Below are 22,999 nucleotides of genomic sequence, written 5' to 3'. Positions count from 1 at the left end.
CCCAAATCCAATTACAGAAAATATCGATCAATAAGCCCTTGTTTGACTATTTTTCATAAATTATTCTTTGATTTAAAAATAATGAAAATAACTATTATATGCTTTTGAAATGATAATATCAATTTTTTAGTAGACGGTCAACCAAGTTCTTATACACCTTTCTGAGATCCAGAACGCAGTGAAGTGTAATAAATTAATCTCCAGCTATAAAATAGCAGAGTATAATTAAGTAGCCACTATATAGAGGACACTAATATTGGAAATACATGAAATATATAATGAGATTCCAATTTGTTGGTTCTGAAAAATAAGATAGAGAAATCTCATGTTGTATTTTGCATGCTAATAATGCATTATATACCAACTCCATTTCCATTCATGAATTACTTTATTGTTGTTGCTTGCCCTGAAGTACTTGGACAATCTCTTCCGCTCTTGATTCGATGCCTTTGAGATACTCTGTAAGAATACGCTGCTGGTAAGAACCGCCTTCCTGTATGTTTGAGAGAGAGAGAGAGAGAGAGGAAGAACAAACAGATTGTCAACATTTGATGACAGAAGCAGTCGAAACTACAATTGGCAAAGATCTAAAGAGAAAGGTACTGTCACACCGTTCGGATCAGAGTCCGCTCAATTCTTTTCTTAGTTACAGCATAGAAATCTTCTGGTGAAATTTCTCCTTTGCCAACTGTCATTCCATTGATCAAAAGCTTGTTCCATTTTTCCTCAGGAGCTGCAGCACAGAAACAACCTCTATGAGGCAGTAGATCCATCTAATTTGGAATGGAAGTTAGGAGGAAAAGCTGTTTATCAATTACTAAGCAAAAGCATGCAGAAGCCAAAAGCCTGCGTAAACTTTTTTGCAACATCAGCAAAATCCGGTTAACTAGAATTACAGGAAATACAGCAACAGAAAACAGCCTAAACTAAGTGATCTGATCATTTTGAAAAATTGAGTCATGTGCATATTTGTCATTGAGGTTCAGAGGTGTACTTATTAATACGTAAGATCTTACAACAACAAAGGATGGATATGATGGAGAAACCATAAAAAGAGTTCTTTCTCTGTAAAAGGAAAAAGTAAACAGTGACAGGAATCAACATTAATCGCCACAGAATAATTGCTTTATTATATAAATCCATTCTCAATGTATAATACAAAGAAAGATGGCATTAACCTTTTATTATGGTCTCAAGAAGCTCCTCAGCCTTCAAAACTTCCTCACCTACATCAGAAATGTTAAATGACGCAGAGTGTTTAAAAAGTTCATATTATGAGAAAAGAACAAGGGAAGTAATTCTACAAAAATGGCAAATAAACTGATATAAACAGTACAAGTCTTCTGGCTACAAAATGTAAAAGATCGTCACTAAAGAGACCATCATTAAACAAGTGCCTTACCCAAATTCAATTGTTGCCCGCAAAAGACCATATTATTAATTAGATACAAGTCATAAGTAATATCTAAGAAGTCAATAAGGATATACTAACCTTTCTTTGCATAACTACGTTTAGACAGAACCTTGGAAGCATAAAGTTGCAAGACCTTCTGCAACATGGCCTCCAATCCCGGTTTGTCCCCATCTTCTTTGGCCTGTAAATAACTAATAAAATAAATAATTGGTTTTGTTATACGTGAAAAATCTCAAATTTTGAATAGGTTATCATCAAGAGAATAATGCAAAGCACTAGAAGATTCAAATACATCAGGTTTGGACGCGAAAAACAATTATGGTTTCAATACAAAATCTGGAAAGCTGCAGGAATTATCAGTGAGGACATGGACAAGTTAACGTCCATGCCTGCAGTGGGAAAAGTCAAGCAGCACCTAGCATACTTCAAGGTGCAGCCTAACTCATTAGAGACAATGGTGATAAAATTAGTTGAATAAGAAATGGTTCGCGAATGAACTTTTATTTATTGACAACAAATACAATAACTATTATGTAATAGTATCACTTCAAAAAGCGAAAAATATTACGCTAGATAATTCAAACCTGTACAAGGAGAAGGCATGCAACAAATAAACTTTAAGCGAAATCTACAGGCATCCAGTGCTACATGGTTCAACCCAAAGGAAATTTAGAAAGCATTTTACGGGGGAAAAAAAAAGGCAATTAAACTTACTTGTCGTAATTGTGCATTAACTTCTGCAAGAAACCCTTCATCCAATTGCCCTTCTTGCTCCCTCCGGATTACTTCCTAAATCAGAAAAAGAAGTCTCAGTCTAATTAATATGACGCAATGCAACAATTTTTAATTTGGTACAACAAATAAGAGAGGTGCATATCCAATATTTGGGAGAACTTGCTCAAATTACCACCAAAAAAAAATTTAAGAAAAGCGGAGGAGTTTAGTGAAATAGCATTTCACTCCAGGACACTCAACAAGTAATATTATAACGTGTCACTAGCTGATACTCATCTGATACATGCAGGTACATATCCAATATTTGGGACAGCTCACTCAATTACCACCCTAAATAAAGTTATGACAAGCAGAGTAGTATAAAGATGAAAGAACATTTAACTCCAGACAGTCAACTACTTGTATTTTCATGGTTTGCTAGCAGATAGTAGCTCTCTCTTCTTTAATACATATAGGTTGCAACAATACGTCACCTTTAAGCCAAACTTTCAAACCCAGAAAAACACTTAACTCAAGGAGAGGGAAGAATAGATTGTAAACAACCTTAATTAGAAGAGAGAAAGTAATCTGAGGTGGCATGGGTAAAGGAATAAAAATTTAAAACTTCTCCAAAATCCCCAATGTAGTGTTCGACAGATGAATGAAAATAACACTCACTCTCTCCATTTGTTTAAGTGCTTCAGGATCTCTAGGTGGCCATGTAATTTCCTCTACTTCATCAACTACAGGGTTCAGAATCCCCTTGAGGATATCAGTAGCAGAATCAATTTTTTCCTACAGGAAACGTAAATAAAATAAGAAAGAAAATATTAAGAAAAAGAATAGTACATGCACATGGAAGAAAATCAAATAAAATTATCATTGTCTTTCTATGGATAAGAGAGAGAGAGGTACATTGGTCTTGTGGACAAGGCAATCCACTATGCTCATCACAGATATAGCTAATTCCTCATAATCTTTCTGAAAGATCACAACAATAAAGCCAAACAATTGTTAGAGAGAGTAGGAACTGGAAAGAGGTAAGTCCTAGAGAACAAATCAAAACCTAAGTTGAAAGCCATGCTTTATCATCTTCTGATTTGCAGGTATCAGCTCGTGCAGCTAGTCTAATCCAAAAGCCCTCGTTAAAAGCCAAAACATTTTCAACAACCAGCTTCTGAAGCTGTTCACAAGACCAAAAAAACAGTAAGAATTCCTCACAAATATTCAAATGTGAAACTCAATGTCAGATACTTATTATTAAACACTTTCAGGTGAAAATAGCTTCTTCTTCTTTTTTTTTCTTTTTTTACCAGAATATAAATCAAAACGCATAGCACAATGCATAAGCGTTGAAAATATTTTACCTAAATTGACCAGTTAGACAGTTATTTCAATTCTATGTTAAGTCAACAACAATTTTAAAAGCTTAAAGACACAACAAATAATCATGCGATTAAAAATAAGAGACTCAATGTCAAAGTAAAAGAACAACCAGAACGAAATAGCATAGCACAAATATGCTTACTTCTTTTGGATTTGCATCCCTCAACTTATCTATCAGTCGATCCACTTCAACAGTCTTTTTGAATGCTTCCTCAGCATCTTGACTGGCTGCACAGATCAAAGTTCTCCTGTTTTATTAAATCCAAAAACGCAACTTTACTATCGGTGGCTCCTTAAACATATTCAAGAATAAGCAAACCACAAATTTGGAATAAACTATATTCAGCATTAGAAAGCATACATCTTATGACTGAGAATAATGAATGATTAGTACCGGTTAATTTACCAACAGTCCCAACCACCAGTGGTTGATAAGAAATCAATAAACCAGTAAGAACAATCCTTTCTCGGATTAAAATTTTGGCATGTGAGTAGTTCAAAAATAAAAATTGATATAACAGTAACAAAGAAAGAAGAAAAGAAAAAGAAAAAAAAAAAAAAAAAGATCAAATCTCACGCCTGTCTATCGTTAGTACCATTCCAGCTTCAACAAGCCCAATCAAGTTAAAAGGCTTAGAAAAGCGACAATACCAACACACTCTATAACTATATGAACGGTCTGATATTTCTTGCACTAGGTTAAAAAAAAATTGGAGCAGAGAATTACCTTCTGTTTAAATCCTTCAAACTAGTTGAAGAAAACGGTCTCAGACCCATCACTCCATACATTCCAATGCCCCATCTCATGAGCAATGACCTAAACCCCCCAGGGCAATGAAACGACACCTGCACAAATAAAATCCTCCTCGCATAATTACTTTTATAAAAATCCATTAAAAACCATATTTCCCGTAGAATTCGACAATTTTTTCCATTCTTTTTTTTTTTTCCTCTTCATTTTCAATTTCTAAATTTTTCTAGGCATCCAAACAGTAAAAGTAAAAGACAAAAATGTTGAAGAAGAGTGTGCAGTAGAAGAAGGAAGAGTGGTGTACCTCGAGACGTGCATGAGAAGAAGATGAAGAGGTAGATAGAAGTGGAGGTGAGGAAGTTAATGGCATCGCCATAAACGTCTTAGCTGCCATTGGAGGCAACTGGCGGGAGAGGCCGAGCTACTGACCGTTCAATTTCCTACCAAATCTTTTCTTTTTCTTTTTTTATTTTTTATTTTTCTATTTTTCTGGGTTGGGTACGCAACGCTGAGGCTAGGGTCGTTTATGAAGGCAGCAGATTTGGGCCCCAGACCATTAAGCCCCACTGAATTCTATGTAACTTTTGGGCTTATATTCCTGTTTCCAGACTTCATAATCATTGGCCCAACAAGCCCATCTCTAACACAAAACTCTGTTTTTTTTCTTTTTTCTTTTTTCTCTTTTTCGTTTTTTTTTCTTTTTTTTTTTTTTTCCCCTTCCTTTGGTGGACTTAAATTACTTTTGAAGAGATACGAATCAATTTCGATTTTGCTTCCCACCTATAAATTGACCATTCTAAAGTCAAAGGATAAATATCACATTGATGGTCTTCTTAATAATTTTATTATTATTATTATTTGTGTATTAAAAACTGTGTAACATCATTAACTAAAAGACTTATAGTTTGATCCTCAGAAGTCAGGAGGAATTTGTTTACATAAATCACAGTTGCCTAATCAAGTACATAAAAATTTTCAATTCCAAATACATAAGCTATCATTGAAATTGATCATCTTTTTTAAAAAGATTAATGGTGGTTCAAGGATCTTCTGATTCTCTGAACCTATAAAACTGACGGGTTCAACTTCTAATTTTGGGATCAACTGAGCATACTTATTTATAAGAAAACAAAGCTAATTTTTCTTTCCTTTTCTTCTTCTTCTTATTATTATTATCAATGTTATTATATATATATATATTTATATATTTTGCGTCATGGATGGAATCTAGTAATTTAATAAGAAAGGAGAGGAGAGATATAGGAAAATAAAAATGATGTTTCATAATTCACATATGAATTTGCCAGTTGTGTTTCGGAACAATAATTCTGAGTGCAATTCCCACGTCTTCAACACAAAAAAAATATATATATATATATATAAATAAATAAATAAATAGGCCTAAAGTATCGTATTATATATCATATTATATACATATATATATATACATATATGTTCCGTATATATAAATTTTTAATCATTTATAATAATTTTTTATTTATTAAAAATTATCAATAGCATATCAATCTGAAGATCTCATTTAATATATATATATATATATATATATATATTAAACATATATATATATATATATATATATATCTTGACAGCCTGATATAATATAGAAGTGACAATGCATTTTAAATGACCACGTGACATAGATATCAGTGCAAGGATATACCTTTTACATACATATACCTTGTTTCCAATGTATGGAACCCTTACCTTTTTCACCATTACTAGAATCGCATTGATAACTGACGCAATAAATGCGTCGCACAAAATAAATAACGACGTATCGCACGGTGTCGCCTAACGTCTTGTCGCTAAATCTATAAGACAACAAGCGACGCATTATAAGAGTCGCATATCTTTAAGTTTTTAGCGACTCATATTTACTTTTAGCGACGCATTAATAGAGTCGTCTATTTAGCGACGCATTAATAGAGTTGACTATTTAGCGACGCATTATTAGAGTCACCTATTTAGCGACGCATTAAAATAGTTTACTATTTACCGACGCATTCGTAGAGTCGTCTATTTAGCGACGCATTAATAAAGTGACTATTTAGCGACGCATTAATAGAGTCGCCTATTTAGCGACGCATTAATAGAGTTGACTATTTAGCGACGCATTAGTAGAATTGCTTATTTAAAGACGCATTAATAGAGTCGCCTATTTGACGCATTAATAGAGTCGTCTATTTAACGTCGGATCGACACTTTTAGCAACGCATTATTTCTTAATGCGTCGCCCCTTTTTTTTTCAATTTTTTAAAATTTTGTGAAAAGTGATTAAAATAGTAAAAATATAAAAATAATTAAAATAAAAAAAAATGAAAACTAGCTTCATCCAAAATAAATAGAATACAAAAATTTTAAATAAATATTTTGTCATAACAAATTAATTATCAAATAAATTAAATATCATCTCATTGATATATTTTTACATAATTTGTAAGCTATTGTATTTTTCATAACAAATTTAATATTAATTAAACTTCCATGAATGCATATTCATTGAGATGGAAGTTGACCTCTTGTTGACGATATTACATCCTCATACTACATATGGAAACATTAAAAAAGTTATTAGCACTTATGCAAAATAAATAAAATATTAATCATTATTAAATTTGTAATTTAGTATAAATGAAAATTTAAAAAATATTACCATTGTTCTTAAGATTTGACGAATCACATTTCTCCCCTCACAGTCATTACAAACATAGTCACTCTCACATTCATCCTTATTATCATTTTCATCGACACTTGGCAACTATATGACAAATGGATTGTGAGCCATCTTTGTATCTCCAAGAACATCTTCTTCAACAACCGTACGATGTTGTGGTGAAGCTAAAACAATAGACCATCTTGATTCAAGTTAATCTTCAACACAAAATACTTGTTGAACTTAGCAAAATAATGTCAAGCAATATCACAAACATAATTTCTAAAAAAGCAAGATTAATAAAACCCAATGAACCTAAGCTGCAGTTAAAATGAAAAAAAAAAAAAAAAAAAACAACCCACCTCATGTCAAGAAAAAAGAAACTCACCTAAACGATGGAAATAAAGAAAGAAGAAAACCAAAAAATCATGAGGGCGACAAAGAGAAATCTAGCTTCTCGGCCGACGACAACGTAGGCAAATGAAAAATGAAACCTGGAATATCTCACTCTTCAAGTCTCTCTTAGATTGCTTCCAAATCTAATATCGATTAGGTGGTGTACTTGATGTAGTTTTAAAAAAGAAAAAATGGATTTAAAGGAGTGCGTAAAAATTTAAAAACGCGCCAAAAATTTTCAAAAAATGGCAAGAACGCGCATTTTCTCCCAATTGCATTTTTTTTCTTTGATTAATATTTTTATTTTTCAACTACAAATAAAAACTGAAAATATTTCTTAAAAATGCGAAGCAAAATATCGAAGATTGCTGTTTATTTTTCTGTTTTTCAAGTACACCTTTATTCTTTATAAAATTTGCATGTCTTTCAAAATTTTTATTTTTGTTAATTGAGAGAATAGGCGACGTATTCTCTTCAAGAAGGATCGTCTGTTCTTGAATTTTGGGATCAAGCGACGTATTATGGTTGAAAAGGGTCGCCTATTTCATTTTTTTATATTTTTTTTATAATTTTTAAATAATTTTTTAATTGTTCATCTACAAATATATTCATGTAGCAATCCAATGAAAATAAATTCCATTAATCTAAAAATAGAAAATAGTTTTGTCAATGCTCTTCTCAGTTATACATATATGTGTATAGATGAGACAAAATATCTCAAGACCTAATTTAAGATAGGGTACCGAATATAGAATTCTAATTTAACAAGCATTTATTGACCAATTTATCTAGATAAGTATGTTAAATGAGCTTAACTTTCATGTGTTTGTTGTCATTGATAGTTTACTTGTTTTTAAAAATTGAAACTCTATTAAATTGCTTTTTCTTAAAAAAAAATAAAAAATAATTGAAGGAACAGGCGACGCAATTCCATTAAAACACGTCGCCTATTCCATTTTCTTATTTTAATCTATAATTAGTTTTGTTGATTGGTCATCTACAACTTAAAAAAAAAAGAAAAACATATTTACAAAACTAAAAAATTACTAAAAATAACTTTCAAATTGAAAAAAAAGTTAAAAATTGGATGGGTGAAACGGCGACGTATTTGTTTAAAAATGCGTCGCCTTTTATTCTATTTAGCGACTGTTTCTTAAAAGACTGCGTCCCCTAAAACTATACTAGCTAGTTCTTATTGTATTATTTGGCCTGGTGGTGTGGTGATTTCTTGAGAGTGTAGGAGGTCTTGGGTTCAATTCTTGTTATGGCCCTATTTTGATTTTATTTTTTTAAAATGTTTAAACAAAAAAAATTGAAAAAAAAAAAAAGAACAGGGGACACATTTGTTGAAGAATGCGTCGCCTGTTCTTGTATTTGGCGACGCATTGTTTGAATAATGCGTCGCCTAACACTATGTTAATCAATTTTTGCGGTATCAGTACATATAAGTCATTTGGCCTGGTGGTGTGGTGATTTCTTGAGAGTGTAGGAGGTCCTAAGTTCAAATCTTGTTATAGCCAAAAAAAAAAAGAACAGGCCACACATTTGTTGAAGAATGCGTCGCCTGTTCATATATTGGCGACGCATTGTTTGAATAATGCGTCGCCTAACACTATGTTAATCAATTTTTGCGGTATCAGTACATATAAGTCATTTGGCCTGGTGGTGTGGTGATTTCTTGAGAGTGTAGGAGGTCCTAAGTTCAAATCTTGTTATAGCCCTATTTTGATTTTATTTTATTTTTAAATGTTTAAGCAAAAAAATTGAAAAAAAAAAAAGAACAGGCCACACATTTGTTGAAGAATGCGTCGCCTGTGAATAATGCGTCGCCTAACACTATATTAACCAATTTTTGCTGTATTAGTACATATAAGTGATTTAGCCTAGTGGTGTGGTGATTTCTTGAGAGTGTAAGAGATCCTGGGTTCAATTCTTGTTATGCTCCTATTTTGATTTTATTTTTTTTTAAATATTTAAACAAAAAAATTGAAAAAAAAAAAAAAGAACAGGCGTCGCCTATTCTTGTATTTGGCGACACATTGTTTCAATAATGCGTCGCCTAACACTATATTAACCAATTTTTGCTGTATTAGTACATATAAGTGATTTGGCCTAGTGGTGTGGTGATTTCTTGAGAGTATAGGAGGTCTTGGGTTCAATTATTGCTTTTATTTTTTTTTAAATGTTTATACAAAAAAATTGAAAAAAAAAAAAAAGAACAGGCGACGCATTTGTTGAGGAATGCGTCCTGTTCTTGTATTTGGCGACGCATTGTTGAAACAATGCGTCGCCTAACACTATATTAGCAAATTTTTGCTGTATTAGTACATATAAATGATTTGGCCTAGTGGTGTGGTAATTTCTTAAGAGTGTAGGAGGTCCTAGGTTCAATTCTTGTTATGGTCCTATTCTTGTATTTGGCGACGCATTGTTTCAATAATGCGTCGCCTAACACTATATTAACCAATTTTTGCTGTATTAGTACATATAAGTGATTTGGCCTAGTGGTGTGGTGATTTTTTGACAGTGTAGGAGGTCCTAGGTTCAATTCTTGTCATGGTCCTATTTTGATTTTATTTTTTTTAAATGTTTAAACAAACAAATTGAAAAAAAAAAAAAGAACAGGCGACGCATTTGTTGAGTAATGCGTCGCCTGTTCTTGTATTTGGCGACGCATTGTTTCAATAATGCGTCGCCTAACACTATATTAACCAATTTTTGCTGTATTAGTACATATAAGTGATTTGGCCTAGTGGTGTGGTGATTTCTTGAGAGTGTAGGAGGTCTTGGGTTCAATTTTTGTCATGATCCTATTTTGATTTTATTTTTTTTAAATGTTTAAACAAAAAAATTGAAAAAAAAAAAAGAACAGGCGACGCATTAATGCGTCGCCTGTTCTTGTATTTGGCGACGCATTGTTTCAATAATGCGTCGCCTAACACTATATTAACCAATTTTTGATATATTAGTACATATAAGTGATTTGGCCTAGTGGTTTGGTGATTTCTTGAGAGTGTAGGAGGTCCTGGGTTCAATTCTTGTCATGGTCCTATTTTGATTTTATTTTTTTTAAATGTTTAAACAAAAAAATAAAAAAGAACAGGCGACGCATTTGTTGAGTAATGTGTCGCCTGTTCTTGTATTTGGCGACGCATTGTTTCAATAATGCGTCGCCTAACACTATATTAACCAATTTTTGCTATATTAATACATATAAGTGATTTGGCCTAGTGGTGTGGTGATTTCTTGAGATAGTAGGAGGTCTTGTGTTCAATTCTTGTTATGGTCCTATTTTGATTTTATTTATTTTTAAATGTTTAAACAAAAAAATTGAAAAAAAAAAAAAAGAACAGGCGACGTGTTGAGGAATTGAAAAAAAAAGTTGAGGAATGCGTCGCCTGCATTGTTTCAATAATGCGTCGCCTAACACTATATTAACCAATGTTTGCTATATTAATACATATAAGTGATTTGGCCTAGTGGTGTGGTGATTTCTTGAGAGAGTAGGAGGTCTTGGGTTCAATTCTTGTCATGGTCTTATTTTTATTTTATTTTTTTAAATGTTTAAACAAAAAAATAATGCGTCGCCTAATACTATATTAACCAATTTTTGCTGTATTAGTACATATAAGTGATTTGGTCTAGTGGTGTGGTGATTTCTTGGGAGAGTAGGAGATCCTGGGTTCAATTCTTGTCATGGTCCTATTTTGATTTTATTTATTTTTAAATGTTTAAACAAAAAAATTTATTTATTTTTAAATGTTTAAACAAAAAAATTTTAAAAAAAAAGAAAGAACAGGCGACGCATTTGTTGAGGAATGCGTCGCCTGTTCTTGTAGTTGGCGACGCATTGTTTCAATAATGCGTCGTCTAACACTATATTACCCAATTTTTGTTGTACCAGTACATATAAGTCATTTGGCCTTGTGGTGTGGTGATTTCTTGAGAGTATAAGAGGTCCTGGGTTCAATTTTTGTTATGACCCTATTTTGATTTTATTTTTTTTTAAATATTTAAACAAAAAAATTGAAAAAAAAAAAGAACAGTATTTGTTGAAGAATGCGTCTATTTGGCGATGCATTGTTTGAATAATGCGTCATCTAACACTATATTAATCAATATTTGCTGTATTAGTGCATATAAGTGATTTGGCCTAGTGATGTGGTGATTTCTTGAGAGTATAGCAGATCCTGGGTTCAATTCTTGTTATTGTTCTATTTTGATTTTATTTTTTTAAAAATGTTTAAACAAAAAAATTGAAAGAAAAAAAAGAACAGGCGACGCATTTATTGAAGAATGCATTTGTTCTTGTATTTGGCGACATGCGTCGCCTAACACCATATTAACCAAGTTTTGGTGGATTAGTGCATATATGTCATATGGTCTGGTGGTATGGTGATTTTTTGAGAGAGTAGGAGGTCTGGGTTCAATTCTTGTTATGACCTTATTTTGATTTTATTTTTTTTTAAATGTTTAAACAAAAAAATTGGAAAAAAAAAAAAAACAAAAAAGAACAGGCGACGCATTCTGGCGACGCATTGTTTGAATAATGCGTCACCTAATACGATATTAACCAATTTTTGCTGGATCAGTATATATATGTCATATGGCCCAGTGGTGTGGTGATTTTTTGAGAGAGTAGGAGGTCCTGGGTTCAATTCTTGTTATGGCCCTATTTTGATTTTTTTTTTAAATGTTTAAACAAAAAAATTAAAAAAAAAAAAAAAGAACAGGCGACGCATTTTTTGAAGAATGGGTTGCCTGTTCTTGTATCGCTTGTTCTTGTATTTGGCGACGCATTGTTTAAATAATGCGTCGCCTAATACTATATTAACCAATATTTGCTATATCAATACATATAAGTCATTTGGCCTAGTGGTGTGGTGATTTCTTGAGAATGTAGAAGGTTCTGGGTTCAATTCTTGTTATGGTCCTATTTTGATTTTATTTTTTTTTTAAATGTTTGGATAAAAAAATTGAAAAAAAAAAAATAGGCGACGCATTTGTTGAAGAATGCGTCGCCTGTTCATCTATTTGGCGACGCATTCTTTAAGTAATTCGTCGCCTAACATTATATTAAGCAGTTTTTGTTGCATTTGTACATACAAGTTATTTGACTTGATGGTGTGGTGATTTCTTGAGAGTGTAAGAGGGTCTGGGTTCAATTCTTGTTATGGTCCTATTTTGATTTTATTAAAAAATCAAAAAAAAAAATTGTGAAGAGAGAACAGGCGAGGCACAATCTTATTGGTGCGTCGTTAACTATATATATATATATATATATATATATATATATATATATGTAAAAATCTCAGTTTTGGTGCACTAATATTTTTATTGACTGTTATTATTAAAATAAAATTAGATTGATTAAAAGATTTAAAAAAAATTAAGTGAAAAGAGAACAGGCGACGCACAATCTTACTAGTGGGTCGCCTGTTACACGTATAACAAAAAAGAAAAAAAAAAACCAACCTCAGTTATATTGCTCTAATATCTTTATGGGTTATTTGTTGTTAAATTAAAATTAGATTAATTAAAAGAACTAAAAAAAAAAAGTGGAGGAGAGAACAGGCGACGCACAATCTATATAGTACGTCGTATATTTATTGAATTTTTACTGACGCATTAACCTCAGAGTCGCGGTTTTGTTTTTTCAGACGTGTTTGTTTCGTAGCGTCGCTAAATGAGTGTTGCTAGATATCAATTTTCGCGTAGTGCACCAGATTGGAAACAAAATCCTCATGTTTCATGCAACATGAATAAATCATGGTTTTCTAATTCCATGGAAAATTACAATTTTTCCACATAAATATTCTTCTTCATCATCTTATTTTAACATGTTTCCATTATTTTTATTTCTTTCAAAAGTGACAAAAGTCTCATCAATTAATCATTTTCATCAAATTATTCATAACAAACGATGTCACATAAATTTGTTCAAAACAAATATTACAAGTTTCATCTTAATAAACATTTATGCAGGAGAGTCCAGTGTAAAAATGTTATCACACAAAGTAATCTTAAGTTTGAATTCAAACACCTTTAATATCATTAAAAAAAAATTATGATTTAGAAAAAAAAAAAAAAAAAAAAAAACCGAATCTTTCAGAATATGTATATACATATACAAAGAAAAAAATTTATATATATATATATAAAGAAAAGAATTTTTTTTAACAAATGACCAAACACATTAACTAAGTTATTCAACCACCTTTCAAACCCAAATTATCTTTCACGTGTTAATCAAACCCAATTTTTCTCCAAATGGATGGCCATAGCGTTATTGCACCCAAACCTTAGCAGTATTGCACGCAAACCACCCACTTAATATTGCGAAAAGAAGATGCGAACAATAGTTTATAGGGGCTGGAAAAGTTTTGGATAATTAGGATTCTCTTTATGCTCCCAAACCACAACCATGTGGAGAAAGTATTGGAACTATACAAAAAAACCAAGAATAGTAATAAAAAATATGGCCAATTTGTTCCTTCCTTTATATCCTTCATAAACCCCACCCTTTTTTGATGCCCACAACTTGCAAGTCTGTAATTATTCTTTATGTTCTTGATTTAGTCAAGATCATCCATATCTAGACCTGAAAAAAGTGATATTTGTCCTTTAGCAACATTGCTTATCTCTTTATGAGCAATCTTCTCAAACTTTCTTTCTTTTCCCAATATTTGATTAGAACGTGCTTTTAGTCAAATTGTATGACATAAGGCTAACAACCGTCTTGTTATTATATAGTTTTCCATATCTTTTTCCAATCCACATTGTTTGAGGCCCCCACTATCAGAAGCACAAAAACAATTCAATTGTCCCCGAATAAGAGAGCATTTTTGAAGCTAACAATATTGCTGGTATTAACAGCTAACATCGATGGTATTAACATTTTGGGCAGTGCTGTTTGATAATTGATGATACTAACACAACACTTTAAACCATGAGTATAATTTATTTAATTATTTTTATATTGGTGGTGGAAGGTTCCTACCTGAATTTATTATATGAGAAAATGATGGTTTTGCCATTAAATTTCTGTATTGGGATGGCCAGGAGTATTCTTTCTTCATTTTTATTTTTATTTTGGGTAAATTCTTCATTTTTTATTTAGATGTAGCATGGGGAGTCACATCATAATATTTATGTGAGATTTAAGAAAATTTATGCTTTTCTATGTAAAGATCATAAATATTAAATAAAGGTGCAATATCTTAAACAACCTTATTCTTTTGGTTTTGAAACCCAAAACATAGATGGTTAACTTTTCTTTCCTTCAACTGGGGACTTTTTTTGGTGAATACCTTAAATTGGGGTCTAAGAGCTAGCTTGCTTACCAAATAAATTTTCATTGGCGTGTCCTCAAATTAATTTGGGAGATGTGGGGACCAAAAAGTTTGATTGTGATGGCTTTTGTCACCTCCAAAAGTTCCTTTTATTAGTATGCTGTTTGACAATAATTGATGCTTAAGAGTATAAACAATCACAACAATAGATTTGTTTTTTTTTTTGGGTTAATAAACAATCACAATGATTTATGATTAACAATAAATATATATTCTCATTGGTTATTAGACTAGTGTCCCACCCCATTTATCTTTTACCTAAATTTGGGATTCAATATTAGACTAAAGGCTTATGCCCTAGCTGAGATTTGCATACATTTTAGACTCCTAAATTATAGGTTTGCGAATAACTTCTGGGATTATTTTTCTCTTTTTTGGTGATTATTCAAGAGATTTTTTGTTTTTTCTTAATTTTCCTTTCATGAAAAATAACTAAGAGAAGTTGGATTGCTTTCTTTCAATCTTTTTAATTCCATACCCTTTTTCTTACCAAAATAATCGACAAAGCTTGCCATTGGTTTGGACATTGACCATGACAGAATGCGGCTAATACAAGCTTTCTGTAAAATTAATATGGTTGAATGCTGTTTGGCAAGTTGGGAATTTTTGGATTCCTGTATCTGTCTTACTATTCTTTTTTCTTGGAACTTCTATTAGTTGTCTAGACATTAAGGGTTATTGGTTTGAAAATAAACTTCTTGTATTATTTTTCTCTTCTTAAGTAATTAATTAAGAGGTTCTTTTTTTAATCAAAATAATTAAGAGAAGTTGGATTGCTTTCTTTCAATCTTTTTTTAATTTCATACCCTTCTTCTTGCCACAATAATAGACAAAGCTCGCCACTGGTGACCATGACATAATGCAGCTGTTACATGCTTTCTGTGAAATTAATATAGTTGAATGGTGTTCAGTAAGCTGGGAATTTCTGGATTGCTGTATCGAGCTATCTTATTATTAAATGACATGCATAAATGTAAACAACAAGTATCGATGATAATTATAAAGTGTCACGAGCTTATATAGAATTTAGCTTGCTAGTCAGAAAGTTATTTTTTCAGCTTCTAAGGTTTTATTTAGCATAATTTTTGCTTTTTCAAAATGTTTATTAATAAAGATATTATTTATTAATTTTGTATCAGAAATGCTTTTGTAAATCATAAGTACTTCTTAAATATTATCCAAACATTTTTAAAAATAATTTTTAAATGTACTTTTGACTTTCTCGAACTTACGCAAATAAAATTTAAGTTGTGATTCTAAATTTGTCATGTCATATATAACTTTTACACCAACCCCTTTTAATAATATTCTACTTTTTGAAGAATATGCATTGCTACCAGATGGGGATTGTTATTTATCATTATCGATAATATATTAATGAGTTTAATAACATGAATTGGTTTCATATAAATCCATTTTGACATTTTAAAACAAACAATTTATATGAAAAAGTGAATATATAATAATAACTAAAAAATTTGTTACATGGATTAAGACATATGGGATTTACCAGTACTATTTACGTTTTTAAAAAATCATTATTTACTTCCTTTTAAATTTTTAAATTTATTCCTTTTAAATTTTTTGAAAGAGATTTATATGTCAATTTTTTTTTTTTTAAGTTTTTACTAGACAATTTTAACACTTAAAGAACTGTATTGTACAAAGTTATTTAATTATAATATATTGATTTTTAATTTTTCATTAGTGTTTAATTATTAAAATTAAATGATAAAAACTAACAAATAAGTGAGTTAATAGATATTAAAAAACTAAGAATAAATTGATGATAATTTTTTAAAAGCATAAAATTTAAATGAAATAAAATTAAAATTAAAAAGATGTAAACAAAATTTCTCATTTTCTCAAAAATATCGAATGCATGAAAACATATAAAATGACATCATTGGTATGTCATATATATTTCAACTGAAACATTTTTTTCTTTCGTTGAAATTTAAGTTAAAGCTTCTTAGTTTAAATGACCCTCTAAGTTTTAACCATCATAATCTTTAATTCATAATCATCTTTCTATCGAGTATAAGAGTATTCTATTACCAAAAAAAGAAAAAAAAACTATAAAATTACATTTAATATACAGAATAACAATTTTTTTATAAATAAAAATAATTGTTTATAGGAATAAAAATTAAAAAAAAAATTATTTATTTGATAAAAATATTAACTTAAAATTAAAATTTAATCTTCATAAATATTATTTCAAAAATATTCAAATTTAATTAAAAATTAAATTTTATATTTATTTATATATTATAATCAATATAAATCTAAATATATCATGATATTTCAAAATTTATTCGAATTAAAACATAAAAATAAAAATTTTGAAAAAAACATTATTATTCATATATATTTATTTCTATAAAAATAAATATTATGAAATTCAAAAACTAACCAAGTAAATAAATATTTTATTTCTGTTTTTCTTCCAAAAATCAAACGTGAAAAAAAAAAATTTAAAAAAGTACAGTATGATTAGTATGCTAAATCAAATTCGATTGTCAGATTGCATAATAAATACAAGAGAAAGAATTTGACAATTTAATACGTTAGCTCTGGTCTCTCATGAGCTGACACACTTCTCCATCAGCATCACACCCCTCTCATTTCTTGTATTATAATATTCAAGTTAGGAGAGCAAAAGGCTGAGAGGGTCAATAAATTGGCAGATAAATGCTTTCCCATCCCTACCATCTCCATCTTCCGACACTCTCCCAATAAGATGGAAATGCCATTTTGGATGAAATCTGAATATCTGTATATATATATATATATATTAGCGAATAAAAATAAAGCCCTGGTTGATTATGGTTCTCTCTTTCCCATAGAAAGAGAAAATACTTGAGAAGGAGAAAAAAAAGAAAAAGTGAAAAAAGCCACTGGCTTTCTCCTTTACACACAAAGTGTTAAAAAAATAAAAAATAAATAAAAACCCTACATCCTTAGCTGTTATCTTTGGTCCCCATAATGCTCAAAAACCCATAATCCTTTGTCTGCCTTTCCTACCCCACCACACCACCCCACCCCCCCCCTCCCTCGCTCGCTCACATAAAGTTACCAGAGTCTCCTTTCTATAACAATCAGAAAAAAATAATAGAGAGAGAAAGAGAGATCAGAGAGGGGGAAAAAAAAAGCAGAGAGAGAGAGTTTTTTTCTTTTTTCTTTTTTCTTTTTTTTTTTTGTTTTTTGTTTTTTGTTTTTTGTTTTTTCATTTTTGGTAGTGAAAACTAAGAAATGAAGATCCGGTGTGACGTGTGTGATAAAGAAGAAGCTTCAGTATTTTGCTGTGCTGATGAAGCAGCTCTTTGCAATGGTTGTGATCAACGTGTCCACCATGCAAACAAGCTTGCTAGCAAACACTCTCGTTTCTCTCTTCTCCACCCAACTTTCAAACAATCACCTCTCTGTGACATCTGTCAGGTTTTCTTTCTTTTTTTTTTTTTTTTTTTTTTTTTTTTTTTTGGCTTTCTCTAATCTTTTAAGACAATGAAATCTGGGTATAGTTTGTCTGTATCAATTGGAAAAAGGAAAAAAATCAATACTAAAGAATCTAACAGGCACTGAGTTTGGGGATCCATCACTGCAATTTTGAAAGATTTTGTTATGGGTCAATATGTTCATCAAGCTGTGTCAGGAGCATTAATTCTATCGCATTTACAAGCTCCATTAATTCTTCATAATGGATGGTATTGTAATTAACGACTTTGGGTTATGATACTTATGTTAAATTACTGTTTATAAGCTACTAGAAAGCGGGTTTAATATGTTTTTGTCTTTGGTTTGATGGAATATTCATTGTGGGGTTTTTATTTTTATTTTATTTATTTATTTATTTATTTATTTTTGTAGGAAAGAAGGGCATTCCTCTTTTGTCAAGAAGATAGAGCAATTCTATGCAGAGAATGTGACTTTCCAATTCACAAAGCCAATGAACACACACAGAAACACAACAGGTTTCTTCTCACAGGTGTTAAGCTTTCTGCTACTTCTTCTCTCTACTCTGCCTCCTCATCATCATCATCATCTGAAGCACCAGTCTTCAACACAAGTAGTTCACCCTCGTCCACGAAGAGACACAAAATGGTTTCTAATAGTGAAATTCTAAGCTCTCCATCGACTGAGAAAACAGTAATTCAATTATCTGCTAGTAGTGAAAATGGGTCATATTCAACAAGTAGCATATCTGAGTATTTGATGGAAACGCTTCCTGGGTGGCAAGTGGATGATTTCCTGGATCCTTCATTTGCTTCTAATGGTTTCTGTAAGGTTTAATTGCTAGACACTTTTAATACTAGAAAATTGTTGATTTGGTTAAAAGATTGTTTATTTATTTATTTATTTATTTTATGTTCACGAAGAAAGTATTTTTGTTTGATGTTTATTTCTGGGATTTGGTGCAGACTGATTATGTTATTTCATCAGAAGATTTGGCATTATGGGTACCTCAAGTTGATGTTTTTGATACAGCAAATAACCAAGAAAAGACATATCATCATATGGTGCTCAAACCAAATTGGGATGAGAATTCTTTCATTGTTCCTCAAATTAGCCCTCCATCTTTCAAGAAAACTAAGCATTTTCAGTAGAGAAACTAATGATTTTTACTGTTTGTGTTTTAACTTTTCAGCAAATTAATACTCTGTTTGTTGTACCATTTCTGGTATCAGGTAGCGAGGGACTGATTTGTTATTTGAGGCCAAAAAAAAAAACAAAAGGTTGTAATATATAGGTCTTCGTTTTGGAAGTAATTAAAATTGTGGACTAATTTTCAGATTTTTGTGGTGCAGTTTTATGTTTTTTCTTATTTCGAAAACTACAAATTATTGGGTAGTGGCAGCTTCAGATAATTTCCCATTTTTGATAGAAAATTATTTTGTCGAATATTTTCTTTGGTAAATTTCAAAATGAACCCTTTGTTTTTACAACTTTTGTTTAATTTGAACTCAATGGCATAACAACACCTAAGGATGGAAATTTTTTAATAAATTGATTTATATCTAATTAAACAGTTTATTTAGTAAAACTTTACTTGCGAGTGAAAAATAATTTATTAAATTTACCCTTTTAATAAAGGCTTTGACAGATTTATATTCATAGCAAATGATAGTTTCATTAAATGAGAGTCATAATGCGTATAAACTACGAATTGAGTCTTGACTAACGCTCGAAACAATATTAAGATATGAGGGGTGTAAGCTATAATCTTAAACAGTAGAGTCATATTTGTATAAAGTGCAAAAATAGATTGGATTTCACTATTGATTTTTCTTTTTTTTAATGATCAATGGACTATTGAAATTAACCATCCGCAATAGCCCAATTTCCTTGTCCCAAATTGGAACACTTGTACCAAAACTTTAATAAACATTATATGCTCTTTTCTTTTTTTCTTTTTTTTAATTTTAGGTGAACTCAAAAACTTTAAATGTTCATGGAAGTACATGAAAAATGTTAGAATTTGCGGTTCTAGAACATATATAATAAATTTCATAAATCATAAATTACTAACCTTCAAATGCAATCATTGATAAATTAAATATTTAATCCGGGTAAGTCAATAGGCTCATAAAAAGAGTTGGTCATCCAGTTCAATGAACCAACTGGGATCTTATAGAAAGTGTGTAACTAAGGACCCTATTACAAAATAATAAAGTAAGTCAGTCCCATTAATGGCATAAATATGCCTTGTAAGTGAGTAATTGATTATGCTAAATCTACAAATTATTTATTTATTTAACATTCTCTCACTTGGACTGCATAATCATCATCATATATAATCCAAACTCACTTACTGTAGAATCTCTCGAACCATAATACAATTTCATCTAAATATATAGCATACCGATAGGATACAACAATATACTGGATTAGGCAATAGAGATTCTTCTTCCAAAATATGATACCATTTCAACTAAGTACTTCGCATGCCATAAACTCAGTCTAGGTAGTAGAGATTTACCTAACTACTTGCAATCCTCCAACACACAATACCATTTCATCCGAGCACATTGTGTATTGACAGGATACAACAATATACCCAAACTAGATAGCAGAGACTCATCATAGTACTTGTGGATCAACATACATGTATACATAGACTAATAGTCTCAACAAACCTGTAAATATAAGGAGAAATAATATGTGTAATAAATCATCTCATAAATAAATAATAATCCACATACATCAATGTATTAAAATACTCAAAGAAATAAATAATATTCAACATGGATATTACTGCAGAAAATATAACAAACTTCCATTGACCCATAGCAGTCTTAACTGCCTAACTATCCCATATGGGACACATGCTCCTCAAATATGTCCACTGATAAGGCCTTAGTCAGTGGATTCGCCACCATGCTGTAAGTAGGCATGTGTACAATAATAATGAGGCCCTCTTCAACTTTCTCCTTAACCACAAAATACTTTACATCAATATACCTCGCACCAGGGGTACCTTTTAAATTATTGGAGAAAGACACTGCTGCAGTATTGTCACAATACATTATAATAGGCCTCTCAATGGAGTCAACCACTCCCAAATCATGAATAAAATTTCGAAATCAAACTGCATGACGAGTAGCCCATAACACGCCACATACTCTGCCTCCATAGTCGAAGATGCTGTCACAGATTGTTTGGCACTCCATCAAGACACAGCATCTCCTGCTATGATAAATATATATCCAATAGTAGATTTCTTATCATCCACACAGCCTTTATAATTTGCATCACTATAACCAACTACATCAAGCAAGTTGGTACGTCGATATGTCAACATATGATCTTTAGTACCCTAAAGATACCTTAAAACCTTCTTAACTGGTTGGTAATAAATAGGACCAGGATTGCTCATAAATCTACCAAGTACACCCACAGCAAAAGCTATATAAGGCTGTGTACAAACTTAAGCATACATCAAACTACCCACTGCTGAAGAATAGTGAACATTTCTCATCATCATCCTCTCTTTATCATTCTTAGGACATTGATTCTTAGAAAACCTTTCACCATTTGTGACCGGTACACTTCAAGGAGAACAATTATGCATATCAAATCTCTTAAGGATTCTATCAATATAGGCTCTCTGAGACAATTTCAACGCATAATTAGTCATATCTCAAACAATCTTGATGCCCAAAATAAAAGAAGCCTCACAAAGATCTTTCATATCAAAATGGTTGCACAACATCTGCTTTGTCTCAACCAACAGGTCAGTGTCATTAGTAGCCAAAAGTATGTCATCAACATACAATACCAGAAATATAAAATTGCTTCCACTGACCTTAATATATATGCATCTATCAACAACATTCTCCTTCAAGTCATTTTTTTTTAGAACCTCATCGAACTTTCGAAGCCTGCTTAAGACCAATTTTAACCTTACAAACCAAATTACCATTCCCTGTTTGCTGGAAGCCTACTGGTTGAATCATATATACATTCTTAAATAAATCACCATTCAGAAAAGCAATTCTTACATCCATCTTATGCAATTCTAGGTCAGAATGCATCACAATCGCCATAATGATTCTAAAAGAATCCTTTGTGAATACAGGAGAGAATGTCTCTGTATAATCAATTCTTTCCTTCTGACTAAATTCTTTGGCTACAAGTATAGCCTTATATCTCTCCACCTGACCATTGGAGTCCTTTTTAGTCTTAAAGACTCATTTGCATCCTATAGGTACCCACTAGTAACTCAACCAAATCCCAAACATCATTTGATGTCATGGATTTCATTTCATCTTCCATTGCATCCAACCAAAAATTTGAGTGCGAACTGCTTATGGCCTTCTCATAAGTGATAGGATCTGAATTATCACTTATGTCAAAATCATGCTCCTGCAAGTAAACCTCATAGTCATCAGGAATAGCTGACCTCTTAGTCCTTTATGGCCTTTTCAAAGGCATATCAGCATCCACAATAGCTGGAATATCCTATTCTTCAATAATGGATTCTTCCTGACAAACTACTGATTCATTAACTACTGGATTAATAACATCTCTATCAGGAACAACAACACTAGGAATGAATATATTTTCTTTTCTCAATTGAGGCTCCCTTGAACCACTACTATTATCAAACCAAAATCATCTTCAAAATAAACAGCCCTGTCTGATTCCACAATTCTGATAGTGTGAGAGAGATAAAAGAATCTTGAACTCCTAGATCCTATACAATAGCCAACGAAATATCCACTTATAGTTTTAGGATCCAACTTTTTAATTTGGGGATTATAAATCCTTACTTCAGCTTTACAACCTTATACTCAAAAATGGTGCAAATT

General features: G+C 31.2%; 2 protein-coding genes across 4 annotated transcripts; one reads left to right on the top strand and one right to left on the bottom strand.

Moving 5' to 3' along the window:
- Window positions 1–158: 158 nt before the first annotated feature.
- Window positions 159–4,767, bottom strand: LOC107426673 (uncharacterized). Of its 2 annotated transcripts, XM_016036913.3 has the most exons (11): window positions 4,570–4,765; window positions 4,242–4,360; window positions 3,657–3,762; window positions 3,213–3,311; window positions 3,044–3,109; window positions 2,807–2,923; window positions 2,129–2,203; window positions 1,493–1,595; window positions 1,179–1,226; window positions 612–733; window positions 159–493 (listed from the first exon to the last, which is right to left on the bottom strand). In XM_016036913.3, the coding sequence occupies exons 1-11, from the start codon at window positions 4,657–4,659 to the stop codon at window positions 389–391; spliced, it is 1,050 nt and encodes a 349-aa protein (XP_015892399.1). In that variant the 5' UTR covers window positions 4,660–4,765; the 3' UTR covers window positions 159–388. The 2 variants fall into 2 exon arrangements, with proteins under 2 accessions (XP_015892399.1, XP_024932754.2); XM_025076986.3 differs by lacking the exons at window positions 159–493; window positions 612–733 and adding an exon at window positions 740–1,065 and having other exon boundaries at window positions 4,570–4,767.
- A 12,438-nt stretch (window positions 4,768–17,205) lies between these two features.
- LOC107426654 (B-box zinc finger protein 20) lies at window positions 17,206–19,481 on the top strand. Of its 2 annotated transcripts, none has more exons than XM_016036893.4 (3): window positions 17,206–18,128; window positions 18,558–18,969; window positions 19,109–19,248. In XM_016036893.4, exons 1-3 carry the CDS (start codon window positions 17,943–17,945, stop codon window positions 19,111–19,113), a joined length of 603 nt encoding a protein of 200 aa, XP_015892379.1. In that variant the 5' UTR covers window positions 17,206–17,942; the 3' UTR covers window positions 19,114–19,248. The 2 variants fall into 2 exon arrangements, with proteins under 2 accessions (XP_015892379.1, XP_015892377.1); XM_016036891.4 differs by having other exon boundaries at window positions 17,207–18,128; window positions 18,558–18,974; window positions 19,109–19,481.
- The last annotated feature ends 3,518 nt before the right edge of the window (window positions 19,482–22,999 follow it).

This window comes from Ziziphus jujuba, chromosome 9 (genome assembly GCF_031755915.1).
Source record: "Ziziphus jujuba cultivar Dongzao chromosome 9, ASM3175591v1".
Taxonomy (NCBI): Eukaryota; Viridiplantae; Streptophyta; class Magnoliopsida; order Rosales; family Rhamnaceae; genus Ziziphus; species Ziziphus jujuba.
Note: the sequence above shows the minus strand (reverse complement) of the source record. Positions and strands in the feature narration are given on the sequence as shown.

Bases quoted from the DNA above. Each gene is read 5' to 3' on its own strand.
- LOC107426673 (XM_016036913.3), bottom strand. From the start codon at position 4,659: ATGGCAGCTAAGACGTTTATGGCGATGCCATTAACTTCCTCACCTCCA. The intron at 3,763-4,241 runs GTAATTCTCTGC...TTAATAAAACAG, and splicing joins TTGAAGGATTTAAACAGAAG to GAGAACTTTGATCTGTGCAG. The intron at 494-611 runs GTGTGACAGTAC...TCAAACATACAG, and splicing joins AGCGGACTCTGATCCGAACG to GAAGGCGGTTCTTACCAGCA.
- LOC107426654 (XM_016036891.4), top strand. From the start codon at position 17,943: ATGAAGATCCGGTGTGACGTGTGTGATAAAGAAGAAGCTTCAGTATTT. The intron at 18,129-18,557 runs GTTTTCTTTCTT...TTATTTTTGTAG, and splicing joins CTCTCTGTGACATCTGTCAG to GAAAGAAGGGCATTCCTCTT. The intron at 18,975-19,108 runs GTTTAATTGCTA...GATTTGGTGCAG, and splicing joins CTTCTAATGGTTTCTGTAAG to ACTGATTATGTTATTTCATC.